The sequence below is a fragment of the Chiloscyllium plagiosum genome, chromosome 11, assembly GCF_004010195.1.
Source record: "Chiloscyllium plagiosum isolate BGI_BamShark_2017 chromosome 11, ASM401019v2, whole genome shotgun sequence".
Classification (NCBI taxonomy): domain Eukaryota; kingdom Metazoa; phylum Chordata; class Chondrichthyes; order Orectolobiformes; family Hemiscylliidae; genus Chiloscyllium; species Chiloscyllium plagiosum.
In genome coordinates this window covers 29,069,854-29,085,962 of record NC_057720.1, presented here as the reverse complement: position 1 = coordinate 29,085,962, position 16,109 = coordinate 29,069,854, and the positions used below count along the sequence as shown (strand labels likewise).

The window sequence follows — 16,109 nt, the reverse complement described above, 5'->3', positions numbered from 1 at the left end:
AATCACAATATATAATGCATCCTGTAAAATAAGCACTACTGCAGATAGGCGGTAGTGTGTAAAAAAAAAAGAAAAAAAAACAGGAGTGTCAGAGGTTCTGTTCACTCAGCTTGCTCTGAGGGAGCTGGTTCAATAAAAAAAAAATATAATCCACCATGTATCATTAATTAAAAGCAAAATTCAACAGAAAATGCTGGAGAAATGCAGCAGGTCTGGCAGTATCATTGGAGAGAGAGAGAGGCAGAGTCAACATTTTAAGTCCAATATAACTCATTTTTGCAACTGTAATGTTAATATTGTGATTTTGGGCAACAGTTACAAAGATTCTGGTTTTGGATAATCTCATATCAATATGATAAAAGGAAGACAGTTTACAGTGAACCGGAAACATCTGAGGAATTCAACAATAAATTATTGATGCAGAATCAGATTATTTTCCGAAGACGCTTAAATGCCATAAACAAATAAAAGGGAAGTAGGCAATGTAAAACTAAGAAAAACACAAATTCAAAATAAAAGCCCACATGCTTTTTGAATGGGAGAAATATAAAAGGATACCAGAGAGTGACAAAAAGTTAGTTAAAAATTGTGAAAACAGTAAGTTGCAAGTGATATCAAAATTGAACAAAATCTTTTAATATTGGGGAAAGCTAGTATGGTCATGAACAACATAAGCCCCTGAAAACTGATATCAGTGAAAATCAAGAAATGGTGAATAATATGTATTTACAGAAGATAATATGCTAGACATTCCAAGAAAGCATTCAATTTTGGAAGTTAAAAATCGCATAACACCAGGTTATAGTCCAACAGATTTATTTGGAAGCACTAGATTTTGAAATGCTGCTGCTTTATCAGGTGGTTGTGGAGTGTAAGATCGTAAGACAGAATTTGTAGCTAAAGTTTAGTGTGATGTAACTGAAATTACATATTGAAAAAGACCTGGATTGTTTGTCAAGTCTCTCATCTTTTAGAACCTTGAATTTATGCAGGGAACTTACGAAATTAATTAAAAAAATGATAATCTTGCAAACTGAAATTGTTGGAAATACTGAGTCCGTCAGCCAAAGTTTTAGTGAGAGGAACAGTAAACATTTCAGGCTGATGATAGTATGGGTTTGGAGAGAATACATCATGCCTGCAGTGTCTGGAAAATAACTGAATTGGAAGGGACAGGCAATCAAATTTATTTAATTGATGTCCAGAAGGTATTTGATAAAGTCCCTTATGAAAGACTTGGCTAAAGTTGAAGTTCATGGAATTGAAGGTAAATTGAGAAATTGGCAGGATACAGTGGTGCTAATTTTCAGGATATGTTAATTGGTATCTCACAAGGATTTGTCTTGGGGCCACACTGTTCACTGTATTTATGAACACTTAAGAGTATGTGATAGGTCTCATCATATTTCTCAGTGACACATGGTAAGAAGTGTAAATATTATGTATATTGGTAAAACTCTGGTAATTCAATTTCAGGGATAGGAAAATTGGCAAAATACTTTATAAAGATACAAACAAAGCATGATGCAAGAAGGTAAGAATATAAAGGATCAGTAGCTATGCAACTCTCTGCAAACCTAGTACACCACAGGTTTGGAGTACTGTCAGCAATTCTGGCATTTTAGGATATGTTGGCCTTGAGGAGAGCACAATATTTACCAGACTGAAGCATAAACTCCAAGATTTCAGATGGAGAGATTGCATATAGTTATAATCCCTGGAATTTAGAAAGTGATTATCAGATGAAAGGTTGCAATATTGCAAGGGAGCAGGTATGTGAGAAATCTCTACTGTTTGGAGGAGTCTAGGACTAGATGGCATAGTGCAATAATTGGAGCCACACCTTCCAGCAATGAAATTATGAAACTCCTCCACACAAAGGGTAGTGGGAATTAGGAAATCTTCAATGAACAGCTGTTGATTTTAGACCAATTATTAATTTTAAATCAGTGATTAGTATACTTTTGTTCACCTAAGTTTCAGAGTTTGAGGGTAAAGGTTGTTATGAAAGTGTAAAAGTGTACTGTACCTTTGAGAGTGAAGGACTTGGCAAGCACACCAAATGCTGGAGAATTTACAATTAACATTTGGTTCAGAACAGATAGCACTGGCTGAGATACTTTGAGACAAAAACAAATTTGAATTTGGTCAATCAGTTTAAACTATACCCCAAAAATACTAAATTCCAATCAATGCTTTGGGGTATAAGACTGTGGAAAATTGAACAGTTGGGAGGAGAACTGCCAACCCAATGACTTCTGCAAACTGCCCAGAGAATAGCTCTCTTAAAGATACCTTTATCGATCAGTAACCTGTGAAGCAAAATCCCCAAGAAGACAGCAATACAGAGAAGAACTGAAAGCTGTCTGGTTTTGAGATAAGAAGTTTTGTTTTGTAAATCTTAATCAGGGATTTTATTGGACTAGTATTGTAGAGGGGGAAGGTAAAAGATAGGTTAGAAGAAGGAGTTGTAAATAGTTGTTAGTTAATTATTCTCTGTTACACTTTAAGAAATAATTTTTTTTACTTTAAATAGTTGTTGGCCACTCAAATTTTCACAGATTACTACACGAGATAAATCTTTTCTGTGTTGCTGGGTTAAATTATGCAGGAGGATTTACCTGTTTAACATATTTAACAGTTAACTGTTATGACACGAGGTAAATCCTCCTGCTTAATTTAACCCAGAAACACAGAAAAGATTTATCCCATGCAATAATCTGTGAAAATTTGAGTAGCCAAGAAGGAAAAAAAAAAATTTATTTCTTAAAGTGTAACAGAGAATAATTAACTAACAACTATTTACAACTCCTTCCTCTAACCTATCTTTTACTCCCCCCCCCCCCCCCCCTACAATACTAATCCAATAAAACCCCAATTAAGATTTACAAAACGAAACTTATCTCAAAACCAGGCAGCTTTCGGTTCTTCTCTGTATTGCTCTCTTTTCTTCTCGGGGATTCTGCTACACAGGTTACTGATTGATAAAGATAACTTTAAGAGAGATATTCTCTGGTCAGTTTGTAGATGTCATTGACTCGGCAGTTCTCCTCCCAAATGTTCAATTTTTCCCGGTCTCATATCCCCAAAGCATTGGATTGTGTCATTGGCTTTTAAGATTGTCAATATACTAAATTCAAACTTGATTGGAATTTCATATTTTCGGGGTACAATTCAACTGATTGGCCGAATTCAAATTTATTTTTGTCTCATGGCAACTCAGCCAGTGCTATCTGTTCTGAACCAAATGTTACATTTGTAAATTCTCTAGCACTCCGTATGCTTGCCAAGTCCTTCACTCTCTTAAAGGTACAGTACACTTCTACACCTTCATGACAAGGCAGATATATGGAGTTGGTTTCAAATCAGTTATTATCTCATTGAATGGTGGAACAGGTTTGAAGGATGAAGAGATGCAATTGTACTAGAAGGGATGTGGGGGACATCCAGGAGGTTGCTACTTGGACACCAAAATCTTGCTTTGAGGACATTATGGAAAGGTTAATTTCTTTTGTTTCAACAGAAGCTGAATCAAGACCCAATTAATTTTAAAAAATAGTCTAGATAGAGTTGGAGGAAGGCTTTGTTTCACTTGGCTAAGGGGCACATGACCAGGAGGCATAGATTCAAGGTAAGCAGTCAAAGGTTTAGAGGCATTACTTGGGGAAATATTTAAACACAGAGGGCGACGGGGATTGGAGATCATTGCCTGAAAAGTAGCAGAGACAGAATATTTCAATTTTAAGAAGTATTTTGATATGATTTTAAATCTGATTCTGTTGGATGGTTGTTTTTTGATTAATACAGACGTGATTGGCCAAATCTTCTGTGATTCCAAAGTGGCCTCCTCCTGTTTCTACGTTCCTCACAGCAGCAGTAACTAGTTCAAATCTAACTTGGAGACATAGGAATTATTTGTTTTGTTCTTTCACTTGCAAATAAAGAACCATAGAATGGTCATAGCCCAAGACAAGACAATTCAGCTCATTGAGTCCATGTTAGCTCTCTGAAAGAGCAATTTAATCCCACTTGCTCAAATCTTTTGAAGTTACTCTGCAATTTATTTTTTTCTCTCTCAGGTGTTTATCCAATTCCCTTTGAAAGTCACGATTAAATCTGCCTCCTTGACCCTTGTTCCAGATTCCAAAACATTCACAACGCAATGAAGATTTTCCTTTGTGCCTTTATTCCCCCAATCACTTCAAATTTGTCCTCTCAGGCTTTTGGTTCTTCTACCAATGGGATTAGTTTCTCTCTATCCAGACCCTCAAGAATACCTCTATCAAATCTGTTTTCTGTTCCCTCGGGAAAACAACTTCAGCTTCTCCAGCCTATCATTGTAACTGAACTTTCTTAGCCCTGGAGCCATTCTTGTAAATCTTTTTTGTATCCTTCCTAAAATCTTTATGTCCTTTCTTAAATATGTTGCTTAGATTTAAGCTGAACCTATGTTTTATAAAGGTGGTTCATAATTCACTTTTATCCTCTGTGCCTTCATTTATTAAGCTCAGGATCATTTCCGTCTGTTTAACCAAATTCTCAAACTGCCCTGGCACCATCAATAACTTGTGTACATACACTCACAGATCTAGCCCCAGCAAAATTATTTCAGTTTGATATATTTTCTTTGTAGTGTTTTTTTTTGCTACAGTGTCCCATTAAGGGCGGTTCATTCTTTAGTTAGGGTTTTTCCACTTTGTTCTAAAGAATATATTCATAGATCGCTGTTCCAATGCCCACTTTGGAATTGTATCCTTTATATTACATTGCTTTTCTTCATTCTTCCTACCAAACTCTCTCACTTCACACAACTCGTCACCAACATACATTTACACTATGTCTACCTATTCCAACATCCTGTCCATGTCTTCCTGAAGTTTATCACCATTCTCCTCATAGTTCATAATACCAAGTTTTATATCATCTTCAAATTTCAAAGTTGTGCCCTCTATACAAAAGGCTGGATCATTAATAATGAGAGAAAAATCTTTGATCGTTTTTTGTGGGTCCTCATGACTGAGGAGACTGCAAGGAGGTCCATGGAACTGGCAGTTCACACTAATTTTTTGTGCTTGAGGGAGTTTCTGCAGCTGCATCAACTTTGGATACTTTGAACGTGTGTGTTTGGCACAAATGGTCCCTAATTTTCTGAACTAAATTTTACAACTGGCCTCCACGTATTGGCCATTTGCAATATTTCCCCAAGAGAGGTAATCTGCAATGCAGAAGTTGTAGGGCATTTTTTAGCTGTTGGTTATGTTGTTTGTACTGATCATCTTAATATCATTTACCCTGTAATAATTCTCATAGGAGAGATGAATGGGGCCTTAGTGTATGGACTTTAATACTCTTTTGACAATCAGTTTTTCAGATGCTCAAGAATTTATACCTTTGTACAAATCTACCTTTCTTTTGAATTAAGGAAACTTTCTGCCTTGTGCTTTGGACGTCTGATTTCATTGGTAGTAATACAGATCTTGCAGTCTCAGCAACTAAAATAGGGTGAAGGAGAATTTGCAGTGCTCTGTTCTATAGTTAACCAGGGAGGATGCTTATTATGACAAGAAAAGACATGAATGTGGAGGATATGATCGGTATGTTCACAGATGAGACATTTCTGGTGTAAATAGCAAGGAGATCCTTACACTACAGCCTGTGTATATTGTTCTGAGCAGTGGCATAAAGAATTTAACAATGTGTGAGGTGATGTATTTTGGGAGGACTAACAAGGCAACAGAGTTCACATTGTTTTTCCAGTATGTCAAAGGGACCTTGGTGTGCATGTCCATAGATCCTTGGAGGGACTAGGACAGGTAGATAAAGTAGGTGGTTAAGGAAGCATATGAGGTGCAGAAAGACAGAAAACTGATCACCTGAAGACTTAGCCAGACATTGCCACTACTCCTGTCTCTCTGCCTGTCTCCAAAGAATGGGAAAGTTCACTCCATAGTGCTTTAAGTCAAACAAAAATAATAAAAAACTACAATTTCATTAAAACAAAATGAAGAAAATATTTAATACAATGATAATGTACATTTTCCAGAGACCAATGTTTCTCAGTAACACACTGGAAATAATGTAAACTGACTTTGTAAGGGCAAAGGTGACAGTCAAGAAAGATTGTATTAGATACTCAAACTGACTTAATTGTCAAATCAATTTTCTCAAAGGGAAACTGAAAATACTATATCCACACTTTAGTGCCACTGATTTCCTCTGTAGATCAAAACGTAACAATGCCTTAAACAATATTTACAAAAACAGTTCAGGAAAACACTTCTCTATTCACAATAGATTGTATATCTCCTCTGTGTAATATGATGTCCAGTCCTTCATGTTCTATTAGAGGGGAGAAGTCTCAGTAGTATTTCAAATGAAAATAAACAATGTCCAAGAGCATTTCCAAGAGTGAATAGTTTAACCACATACACAAGGCAGTGGCGCTTCAATTTACAATTATAGGTTGAAGTGAAGTTAGACCAAGGAACCTGCTGATGCTCATTCAAATTCCATGGGCTCCACTGAAAGCACAGCACAGTCAAATCTGTATTCAAGCAGACTGGGCTGACATGAAATTAATTTCACATGCCATTGGTTAACAAGAAGTCATTTTTCATGACAATTTGTACCTGAAATTGTCCATCTTATATAACTCCATGCTGTTGCTCATGCGAGTGATGATGAAACACAAAGGAAATGGCAGCATCCCAAGCAGACTGTAGGACCATGTCTCGTAGTCCACGTTTATCTGCACAGTGATTCCACTGAGAAAGATCGGATGTACAGTCTGAGCCCTCAGGAGGACGACGCACCTGGTGTCCATTTACACAACGGCGACATTTTAACCTTTAGAACAGATGCAGGCTGTTAGTCACATTATGGTGAGCTTCTGATAGAGAACTATCAAATATGCAAGCATTTACAAAGCTATTGCAGTTTATAAATTAAGATAATAATAGAACATTACCCTGAATTGGAGAATGACTGACAAGGCACAGTTCATCCTTTGTCAGCTGTCCTGAATTCTCCATTTAATTTTAATGTCTTAGGCTAATGTCATAGAGTCATAGAGATGTACAGACTCTTCGGTCCAACCTGTCCATGCCAACCAGATATCCCAACTCAATCTAGTCCCACCTGCAAGGATCCAGCTCATATCCCTCCAAACCCTTCCTATTCATATACCCATCCAAATGCCTTTTCAATGTTGCAATTGTACAAGCCTCCACCACTTCCTCTGGCAGCTCATTCCATACACATACTATCCTCTGCGTTAAAAAGTTGCCTCTTAGGTCCTTTTTATATCTTTCCCCTCACACCCTAAACCTATGCCCTCTCGTTCTGGACTCCCCCACCCCAGGGAAAAGACTTTGTCTATTTATCCTATCCATGCCCCTCATAATTTTGTAAACCTGTATAAGGTCACTCCTCAGCCTCTGATGCTCCAGGGAAAACAACCCTAGCCTGTTCAGCCTCTCCCTGTAGCTCAAATCCTTCAACCCCGGCAACATCCTTGTCAATCTTTTCTGAACCCTTTCAAGTTTCACAACATCTTTCTGATAGGAAGGACATCAGAATTGCACGCAATATTCCAACAGTGGCCTAACCAATGTCCTGTACAGCCGCAACATGACCTCCCAACTCCTGTACTGAATATTCTGACCAATAAAAGAAAGCATACCAAACACCTTCTTCACTATCCTATCTACCTGTGACTCCAATTTGAAGGACCTATGAACCTGCACTCCAAGGTCTCTTTGTTCAGCAACACTCCCTAGGACCTTACCATTAAGGGTATAAGTCCTGCTAAGATTTGCTTTCCCAAAATGCAGCACCTCGCATTTATTTGAATTAAACTCCATCTGCCACTTCTCGGCCCATTGGCCCATCTGATAAAGATCCTGTTGTAATCTGAGGTGACCTTCTTCCCTGTCCACTACATCGCCAATTTTGGTGTCATCTGCAAACTTACTAACTGTACCCCTTATGCACGCATCCAAATCATTTATGTAAATGACAAAAGGTAGTGGACCCAGCACCGATCCCTGTGGCACTCCACTGGTCACAGGCTTCCAGTCTGAAAAACAACCCTCCACCATCACCCTCTGTCTTCTACCTTTGAGCCAGTTCTGCATCCAAATGGCTAGTTCTCCCTTTATTCCGTGAGATCTAACCTTGCTAATCAGTCTCCCATGGGGAACCTTGTCGAACAAATACTGAAGTCCATATAGATCACAACTACTGTTCTGCCCTCATCAATCCTCTGTTACTTCTTCAAAAAACTCAGTCATGTTTGTAAGGCATGATTTCCCACTCACAAAGCCATGGTGACTACTACTAATCAGTCCTTGCCTTTCCAAATACATGTATATCCTGTCCCTCAGGATTCCCTCCAACAACTTGCCCACACTAACATCAGGCTCACTGGTCTATAGTTCCCTGGCTTCTCCTTACTGCCCTTCTTAAACAGGGGCACCACATTTGCCAACCTCCAGGTCTTCCCCAACCTCACCTGTGACTATCGATGATACAAATATCTCAGCAAGAGGCCTAGCAATCACTTCTCTAGCTTCCCACAGAGTTCTAGAGTACATCTGATCAGATCCTGGGGATTTATACACCTTTATGTCTTTCAAGACATCCAGCACTTACTCCTCTTTATGGGCATTTTGCAAGGTGTCACATCTATGTCATTATTTTCTATATCTCCCATATCCTTTTCCACAGTAAATACTGGTGCAAAATGCTCGTTTAGGTATCTGCCCCAACTCCAGCGGCTCCACACACAGGCCGCCTTGCTGATCTTTGAGTGGCCGTATTCTCTCCTTAGTTACCCTTTTGTCCTTAATATATTTCTAAAAATCCTTTGGATTCTCCTTAATTCTATTTGCCAAAGCTATCTCATGTCCCCTTTTTGCCCTCTTGATTTCCCTCTTAAGTATACTCCTACTTTCTTTATACTCTAAGGATTCACTCGATCCATCCTGTCTATACCTTACATATGCTTCCTTCTTTTTCCTAACCAAACCTTCAATTTCTTTAGTCATCCAGCATTCCCTATGTCTACCAGTCTTTCCTTTCACCCTAACAGGAATATACTTTTTCTGGATTCTCGTTAACTCATTTCTGAAGGCTTCCCATTTTCCAGCCGTCCCTTTACCTGCGAACATCTGTCCCCAATTAGCTTTCGAAAGTTCTTGCCTAATACCATCAAAATTGGCCTTCCTCAAATTTAGAACTTCAACTTTTGATCTGGTCTATCCTTTTCCATCACCAATTTAAATCTAATAGAATTATGGTTGCTGGCCCCAAAGTGCTCCCCCACTGACACCTCAGTCACCTGCCCTGCCTTATTTCCCAAGAGTAGGTCAAGTTTTGCATCTTCTCTAGTAGGTACATCCACATACTGAATCAGAAAATTGTCTTGTACGCGCTTAATAAATTCCTCTCCATCTAAACCTTTAACACTATGGCAGTCCCAGTCGGTGTTTGGAAAGTTAAAAACCCCTACCATAACCACCCTATTATCGTTACGATAACTGAGATCTCCTTACAAGTTTGTTTCTCAATTTCCCTCTGACTATTGGGGGGGTCTATAATTCTTATTTCTCAGTTCCACCCAAATACCTTCCCTGGATGTATTTCCAGGAATATCCTCCCTCAGCATGGCTATAATGCTATCCCTTATCAAAAACGCCGCTCCCCCTCCTCTCTTGCCTCCCTTTCTATCCTTCCTGTAGCATTTGTATCCTGGAACATTAAGCTGCCAGTCCTACCCAACCTTGAGCCATATTTCTGTAATTGCTATGATATCCCAGTCCGATGTTCCTTACCATGCCCTGAGTTCATCTGCCTTCCCCGGTAGGCCCTTTGCATTGAAATAAATGCAGTTTAATTTATTAGTCCTACCTTGTCCCTGCCTGCCCTGACTGTTTGACTCACTTTTGTTCTCAACTGTACCAGTTTCAGATTGATCTCTTTCCTCATTATCTCCCTGGGTCCCACCCCTCACCATACTAGTTTAAATCTTCCCGAACAGCTCGAGCAAATTTCCCTGCCAGTATATTAGTCCCCTTCCAATCAAGGTGCAATCCGTCCTTGTACAGGTCACTTCTACCCCAAAAGAGATTCCAATGATCCAAAAATGTGAATCCTTCTCCCATACACCAGCTCCTCAGCCATGCATTCATCTGCTCTATCCTCCTATTCCTGCCCTCACTAGCTCGCAGCACCGGGAGTAATCTAGACATTACTACTCTCGAGGACCTCCTTTTTAAATTCCTGCATAACTCTCTGTAATCTTCCTTCAGAATCTCAACCTTTTCCCTTCCTCTGTCATTGATTCCAATGTGGACAATGACCTCTTGCTGGCCCCTCTCCCCCGTGAGAACATTCTGCACCCTCTCTGACACATCCTTGATCCTGGCACCAGGGAATCAGCACACCATTCTGATTTTTCACTGCTGGCCACAGAAATGTGTCTATACCTCGGACTACAGAATCCCCTAACACAATTCACCTCTTGGAACTCAACGTACCCCTCATTGGATCTGAGCCAGTCTCAATACCAGAAACATGGCTGTTCGTGCTACGTTGCCCTGAGAATCCATCACCCCCTACATTTTCCAAAACAGCATACTTGTTTGAAATGGGTATAGCTACAGAAGGCTACTGCACTAGCTGCCTATCTCTTTTACCTTTCCTGGGGTTAACCCGTCTATGTGACTGTATCTGAGACTTTCCCCCCTTCCTATAACTGTCATCCATCACATACTGTTGCTGTTGCAAATTCCTCATTGCTTCTAACTGTCTCTCCAACTGATCCATTCGATCTGATAAGATTCGCAACCAACAGCATTTATTGCAGATATAATCCGCAATAACCCTCAAACTCTCTTTAAACTCCCACATCTGACAAGGGGCGAATATCACTCTACCAAATGCTATGACCTCACTGTTGCAAATTCAGATTATGATTGCGGATCTCAAATGAACACCTCAGAGGATCTCAAGATTGATAATATGTTATTTCTCATAGTCAAGGAAGGGGAAACAGTACGTTCATTTTGGGATGCTAATACAACTCTCTAGAGACTAGGATGCTTGACAATTGTCTTTGAGTTATAAAAAAAGGCGTGGTAGAGACGTGCTAAGGAAAGAAATACAAGTTAGTGAGTTTGGCTAAGATTTGCAGCTCAGGTTGTAGCTCTGGATGTAAGTTTGCTTGCTGAGCTGCAAGGTTCATTTTCAGACATTGTCACCATTCTAGATAACATCACCAATGAACCTCCATTGAAGCACTGATGTTATGGCCCGCTTTCTATTTACATGTTTCGGGTTCCTTGGGTTGGTGATGTCATTTCCTGTTCTTTTTCTCAGAGAGTGGTAAATGGGATCCAAATTGACGTATGTGTTGATAGAGTTCCGATTGGAATACTGTGCTTCTAGGAATTCTTGTGCGTGTCCGTTTGGCTTGTCCTAGGACGGATGCTTTGTCCCAGTCAAAGAGGTGTCCTTCCTCATCTGTATGTAAGGATACTAGTGATACTGAGTCATGTCTTTTTGTGGCTAGTTGATGTTCATGTATCCTGGTGGCTAGTTTTCTGTCTGTTTGTCCAATATAGTGTTTGTTACAGTACTTGCAAGGTATTTTATAAATGACATTAGTTTTGCTAGTTGTCTGTATAGGGTCTTTCAAGTTCATTAGCTGATGTTTTAGTGTGTTGGTGGGTTTGTAGACTACCATAATGCCAAGAGGTCTGAGTAGAGGGGCAGTCATTTCCGAGATGTCGCTGATGTAGGGGAGAGTAGCTAGGGTTTCTGGACGTGTTTTGTCTGCTTGTTTGAGTTTGTTGCTGAGAAATCAAAGGACTATGTTCATTGGGTCCCTGTTCTTTTTGAATACACTGGATAGGTGGTTTTCTTCTGCTCTTCGTAGTTCCTCTGTGCTGCAATGTACGGTAGCTCGTTGAAATATTGTTCTAATGCAGCTTCCTTTGTGGGTATTTGGAGATTGCTTCTGTAGTTCAGTATTTGGACTGTATGTATTGTTTTCCTGTAGACGCTGGTTTGTAGCTCCCCCAACTACATGGATGACACTTTTGTCATCACTAAACAAAACAAGTTAGAGGAAACCTTCAAGACCATCAATAATACCTTTACTGGCATAAAATTCACAAAGGAAGAGGAAAACAACAACAAACTGCCATTCCTAGATGTCACAGTAGAGCGAACAGCCAATGGAACTTCAAACCAGCGTCGACAGGAAAACAACACATACAGACCAAATACTGAACTACAGAAGTGATCATCCCCACAGCCACAAACGAAGCTGCATTAGAACATTATTTCAACGAGCAACCACGCATAGAGGAACTACCAAGAACAGAAAACCACCTATCCAGTGTATTCAAAAAGAACAGGGACCCAACGAACACAGTCTGTCGATTTCTCAGCAACAAACCTAAACAAGCAGGCAAAACACGTCCAGAAACCCTAGCCACTCTCCCCTATAACAGAGACATCTCAGAAATGACTGCCAGACTACTCAGACCTCTTGGCATCATGGTAGTCCACAAACCCACCAACACACTAAAGCAGCAGCTAAAGGACTTAAACGACCGTATACAGCCAACAAGTAAAACGAATGTCATTTACAAAATACCGTGCAAGAACTGTAACAAATACTACATTGGACAAACAGCAGAAAACTAGCCACTAGGATACATGAACATCGAGGAACAAAAAGATATCACTAGTATTTTTATATACAGATGAGGAAGAACACCACTTTGACTGGGACAACACATCCATCCTAGGACAAGCCAAACAGAGATACACACGAGAATTCTTAGAAGCATGGTATTCCAACTGGAACTCTCAACAAACACATCGATTTGAACCCCATTTACCAACCTCTGAGAAAAAGAACAGGAAATGGCATCACCAACCCTTGGAACCCTAAACACATAAATAGAAAGCGGGCCAAAACACCAATGCTTCCCTGGAGGCTCACTAATGATTTTACTAGTATGATGATGAGATGTCTAAAAATGAACCTTCCGGTTCAGTAAGCAAACTTACATCCAGAAATATTAGTATAGTGAAATTTCCATTGAGGTGCTTTACATTTTCCCCTCTATGCTCATCTTTCCCGTTATCTCGGTGCAATTAATTTAACTAAGTACCTTTTTGGATAGGTCATACCTTTTCTATAGGAAGATCTGTGTCACCTATACTTACTCCTCATAGGCCTCAAACATTAGGACAGCAGATTCAATATCAAATCAATACACTACCACATTTCAAATCCTATAGTCATTACATTTGAAATTAGATTTGAAAATAGCTGCTGCCAATGTCATGTTTAATAGTTACCTTTCGTGCGTGTCACTGGCTGTGGTCTCATTTAGAGTAAAGAGCTCCTTAAGTTCTCCAAGGGAGAAGTGTCGTTCCACATCTTGCTCCTCATCCACTACACAGCTACTCAGAGCTTTTTTATGAGTCTGCCGCTGGAAGATCTTCTCCTCAATTGTCCCTGTCTGAAATATCACAAGACACTATTGTGATAAGTTATCACAATTCGTCCAGTTTGATAGATCAAATCTACTTACATAATTCTTCATCATATCACAACCTCTAATGCAACATTTTAGGATCATGTATCATTTTGTGAACAATACCTAAAGTGCAGAATCTTACCGACAAAAGCCTGTAGATGTAGCAAATTTTCTTCTGTCCATCTCGCCATATACGAGCCATCGCTTGTTCATCATTAGCTGGATTCCAGTCTGGATCAAACATGACTAACCGATTTGCACCAATCAGATTCAAGCCACAGCCACCAGCTTTGCTACTCAACATGAAGATAAACTCAGGATTCTATTAGAAAATTTTAAACAAAACCTCTGTAAAGCTAATACCAAAAATGAAAATTTATGATTCAATTTTATAATATAAGTATTATCAGCTGGAATATGTGCACATTTTACTTGGAGTTATTTTGAAAAGATGAGAAAATCTTCTGTGCAACCATTGTTAACAGTCAAAAGGTTTGACTGTAATTTGTACATTATTAGGTTCTAATGATCAAAAGTCACAAAAAAGCACAAGTGATCTCTCCCAACAGGGAGAAACCCAGTTGAGAGAAGGTAATGAAGACAACAGCATGTGCAAATAATGTGAGCAGACATCACTAATTTTAATACTAAGCTTAATTTGTCAAGATGGTATCAGCAATAACATTAGCAAATTTTCTGATGATACAAAGCTGGGTGGCAGGGTGAAATGTGATGAGGATGTTAGGAGATTACAGGGTGACCTTGTCAAGTTAAGTGAGTGGGCAGATGCATGGCAGATGCAGTTTCATGTGGATAAATGTATGGTTATCCACTTTGGTGGCAAGAACAGGAAGGCAGACTACTACCTCAATGGAATCAATTTATGTAAAGGGGCAGTACAGAGAGATCTGGGTGTTCTTGTACACCAGTCAATGAAGGCAAGCATGCAGGTCCAGCAGGTAGTGAAGAAGGCTGATAGCATGCTGGCCTTCATAACAAGAGGAATTGAGTATAGAAGCAAAGAGGTGCTTCTGCAGCTGTACAGGGCCCTGGTGAGACCACACCTGGAGTACTGCAGTTCTGGTCTCCAAATTTGAGAAAAAACATTCTGGCTATTGAGGGAGTGCAGCATAGATTCACAAGGTCAATTCCTGGAATTGCAGGATTACCTTACACTGAAAGACTGAAGCGACTGGGCTTGTATACCCTTGAGTTTAGAAGACTGAGAGGGGGTCTGATTGAGACGTATAAGATTATGAAAGGATTGGACACTCTGGCAGTAGGAAACATATTTCCACTGATGGGTGAGTGCCGAACCAGAGGACACAGCTTAAAATTAAGACGTCATGAGGATGTGAAAAAGTGCTATATAAATGCAAGATATTTAAATTTTTCCTTCACTGAGATTCCACCTCTCCAACTTTTTTTTCCTTTATTAGTATTTATTTTCATGTCTTATTTCTCGTCCCATTTCTACAATGAGTGGAATGGTAGCATAGTTACAGCAGTAATTGTTTGGAGACAAGAAATCAAATTCCGCAAAGGCAGCTGGGGGAACTTAAATTTGATTATCTAAATCAGCCTGAAATAAAATAAGAGTCTCATTAATAATTATCATAAAAACACTGGACTGTCATATTAATTCATCTCCTTCATGAATGGCTGGCAGGGCAGGAACACTCTCATCCTTGCCCAGTCTGGCCTGCATGTGACTCCAGACCCACTAAAGTGTGGGTAACTTTTAACTGTCCTCTGAAATAGCTTGGCACACTTCTCAGTCGCATCATACCACATCGATGGTATACATCACATGAACTGTAACAGTGCAAGGAAAGCCTTCACCAGCAAATTCTCAAGGGCAATTAGAGATGGGAAATAAATGCTGGCTTTGCCAACTGATGTTCAGATCCCATGAAAATATAAACAAAAAGCTATAAATATTTCTAATTTATTACTGTAATATTTGTTCCCCTCACTCCTTTTCCTGCAATTTGGAATGATGTGTGGGAACAGAATTGCGGGCAGTTGGATTAGATATAAAAGAGTCAGTCTAGATAATGAGGAAGATTGAATACCATAACATTAATAGCAACATTTCAAACAAGAGCACTGATTCAGACTCTCCAAACGTTTCAGCACAGTAGCATTTAAGAATCCTATGATAAATTATTTAGGAAATTTAACTAGATAATCTATCACGTCTGCAATAGTTGCCTCATTTTAAAAAAAGCTTATCCTTGCTAAAACGTATTCAAAATATCACGACTTAATTTTTGTAATAAAGGAAAATCACCAATTTCATTGCAAAGAAAACTAGCTAGCACCCAACATCTCATTGGCAGTGTGGTAAGGATGTCACAAGAATTGGCTGACCTTGAACTAATGTTAATGACATGAATACTTTTAACCACAGCTCCATTTTACTAATGAGAACATTTCCTTATAAAGGAACTTGATCTCTTGAAAATACGGAATCTCTAATACCACACCAGCCTGAAACAGGATGTAGGTTAGCTTAATATTTATTTAGCATCAAGTATTGTTATCAGA

The 16,109-nt window shown here is 39.3% G+C and overlaps 1 protein-coding gene across 2 annotated transcripts in view; it reads right to left on the bottom strand.

The window, feature by feature from the left end:
- Nucleotides 1-16,109, bottom strand: part of rad54l (RAD54 like) — a 47,909-nt gene that overhangs the window by 6,802 nt on the left and 24,998 nt on the right. The window contains exons 11-13 of one of the 2 annotated variants that reach the window (XM_043698969.1): nucleotides 13,702-13,881; nucleotides 13,378-13,541; nucleotides 6,630-6,846 (exon numbers count right to left, since the gene is read on the bottom strand). In XM_043698969.1, coding sequence (XP_043554904.1) covers nucleotides 6,645-6,846; nucleotides 13,378-13,541; nucleotides 13,702-13,881 — 546 coding nt within the window. In that variant the 3' untranslated portion in view covers nucleotides 6,630-6,644. Of the gene's footprint in view, nucleotides 1-5,229; nucleotides 6,847-13,377; nucleotides 13,542-13,701; nucleotides 13,882-16,109 lie in introns of those variants that run through there. The other variant, XM_043698970.1, reaches the window with a different exon arrangement.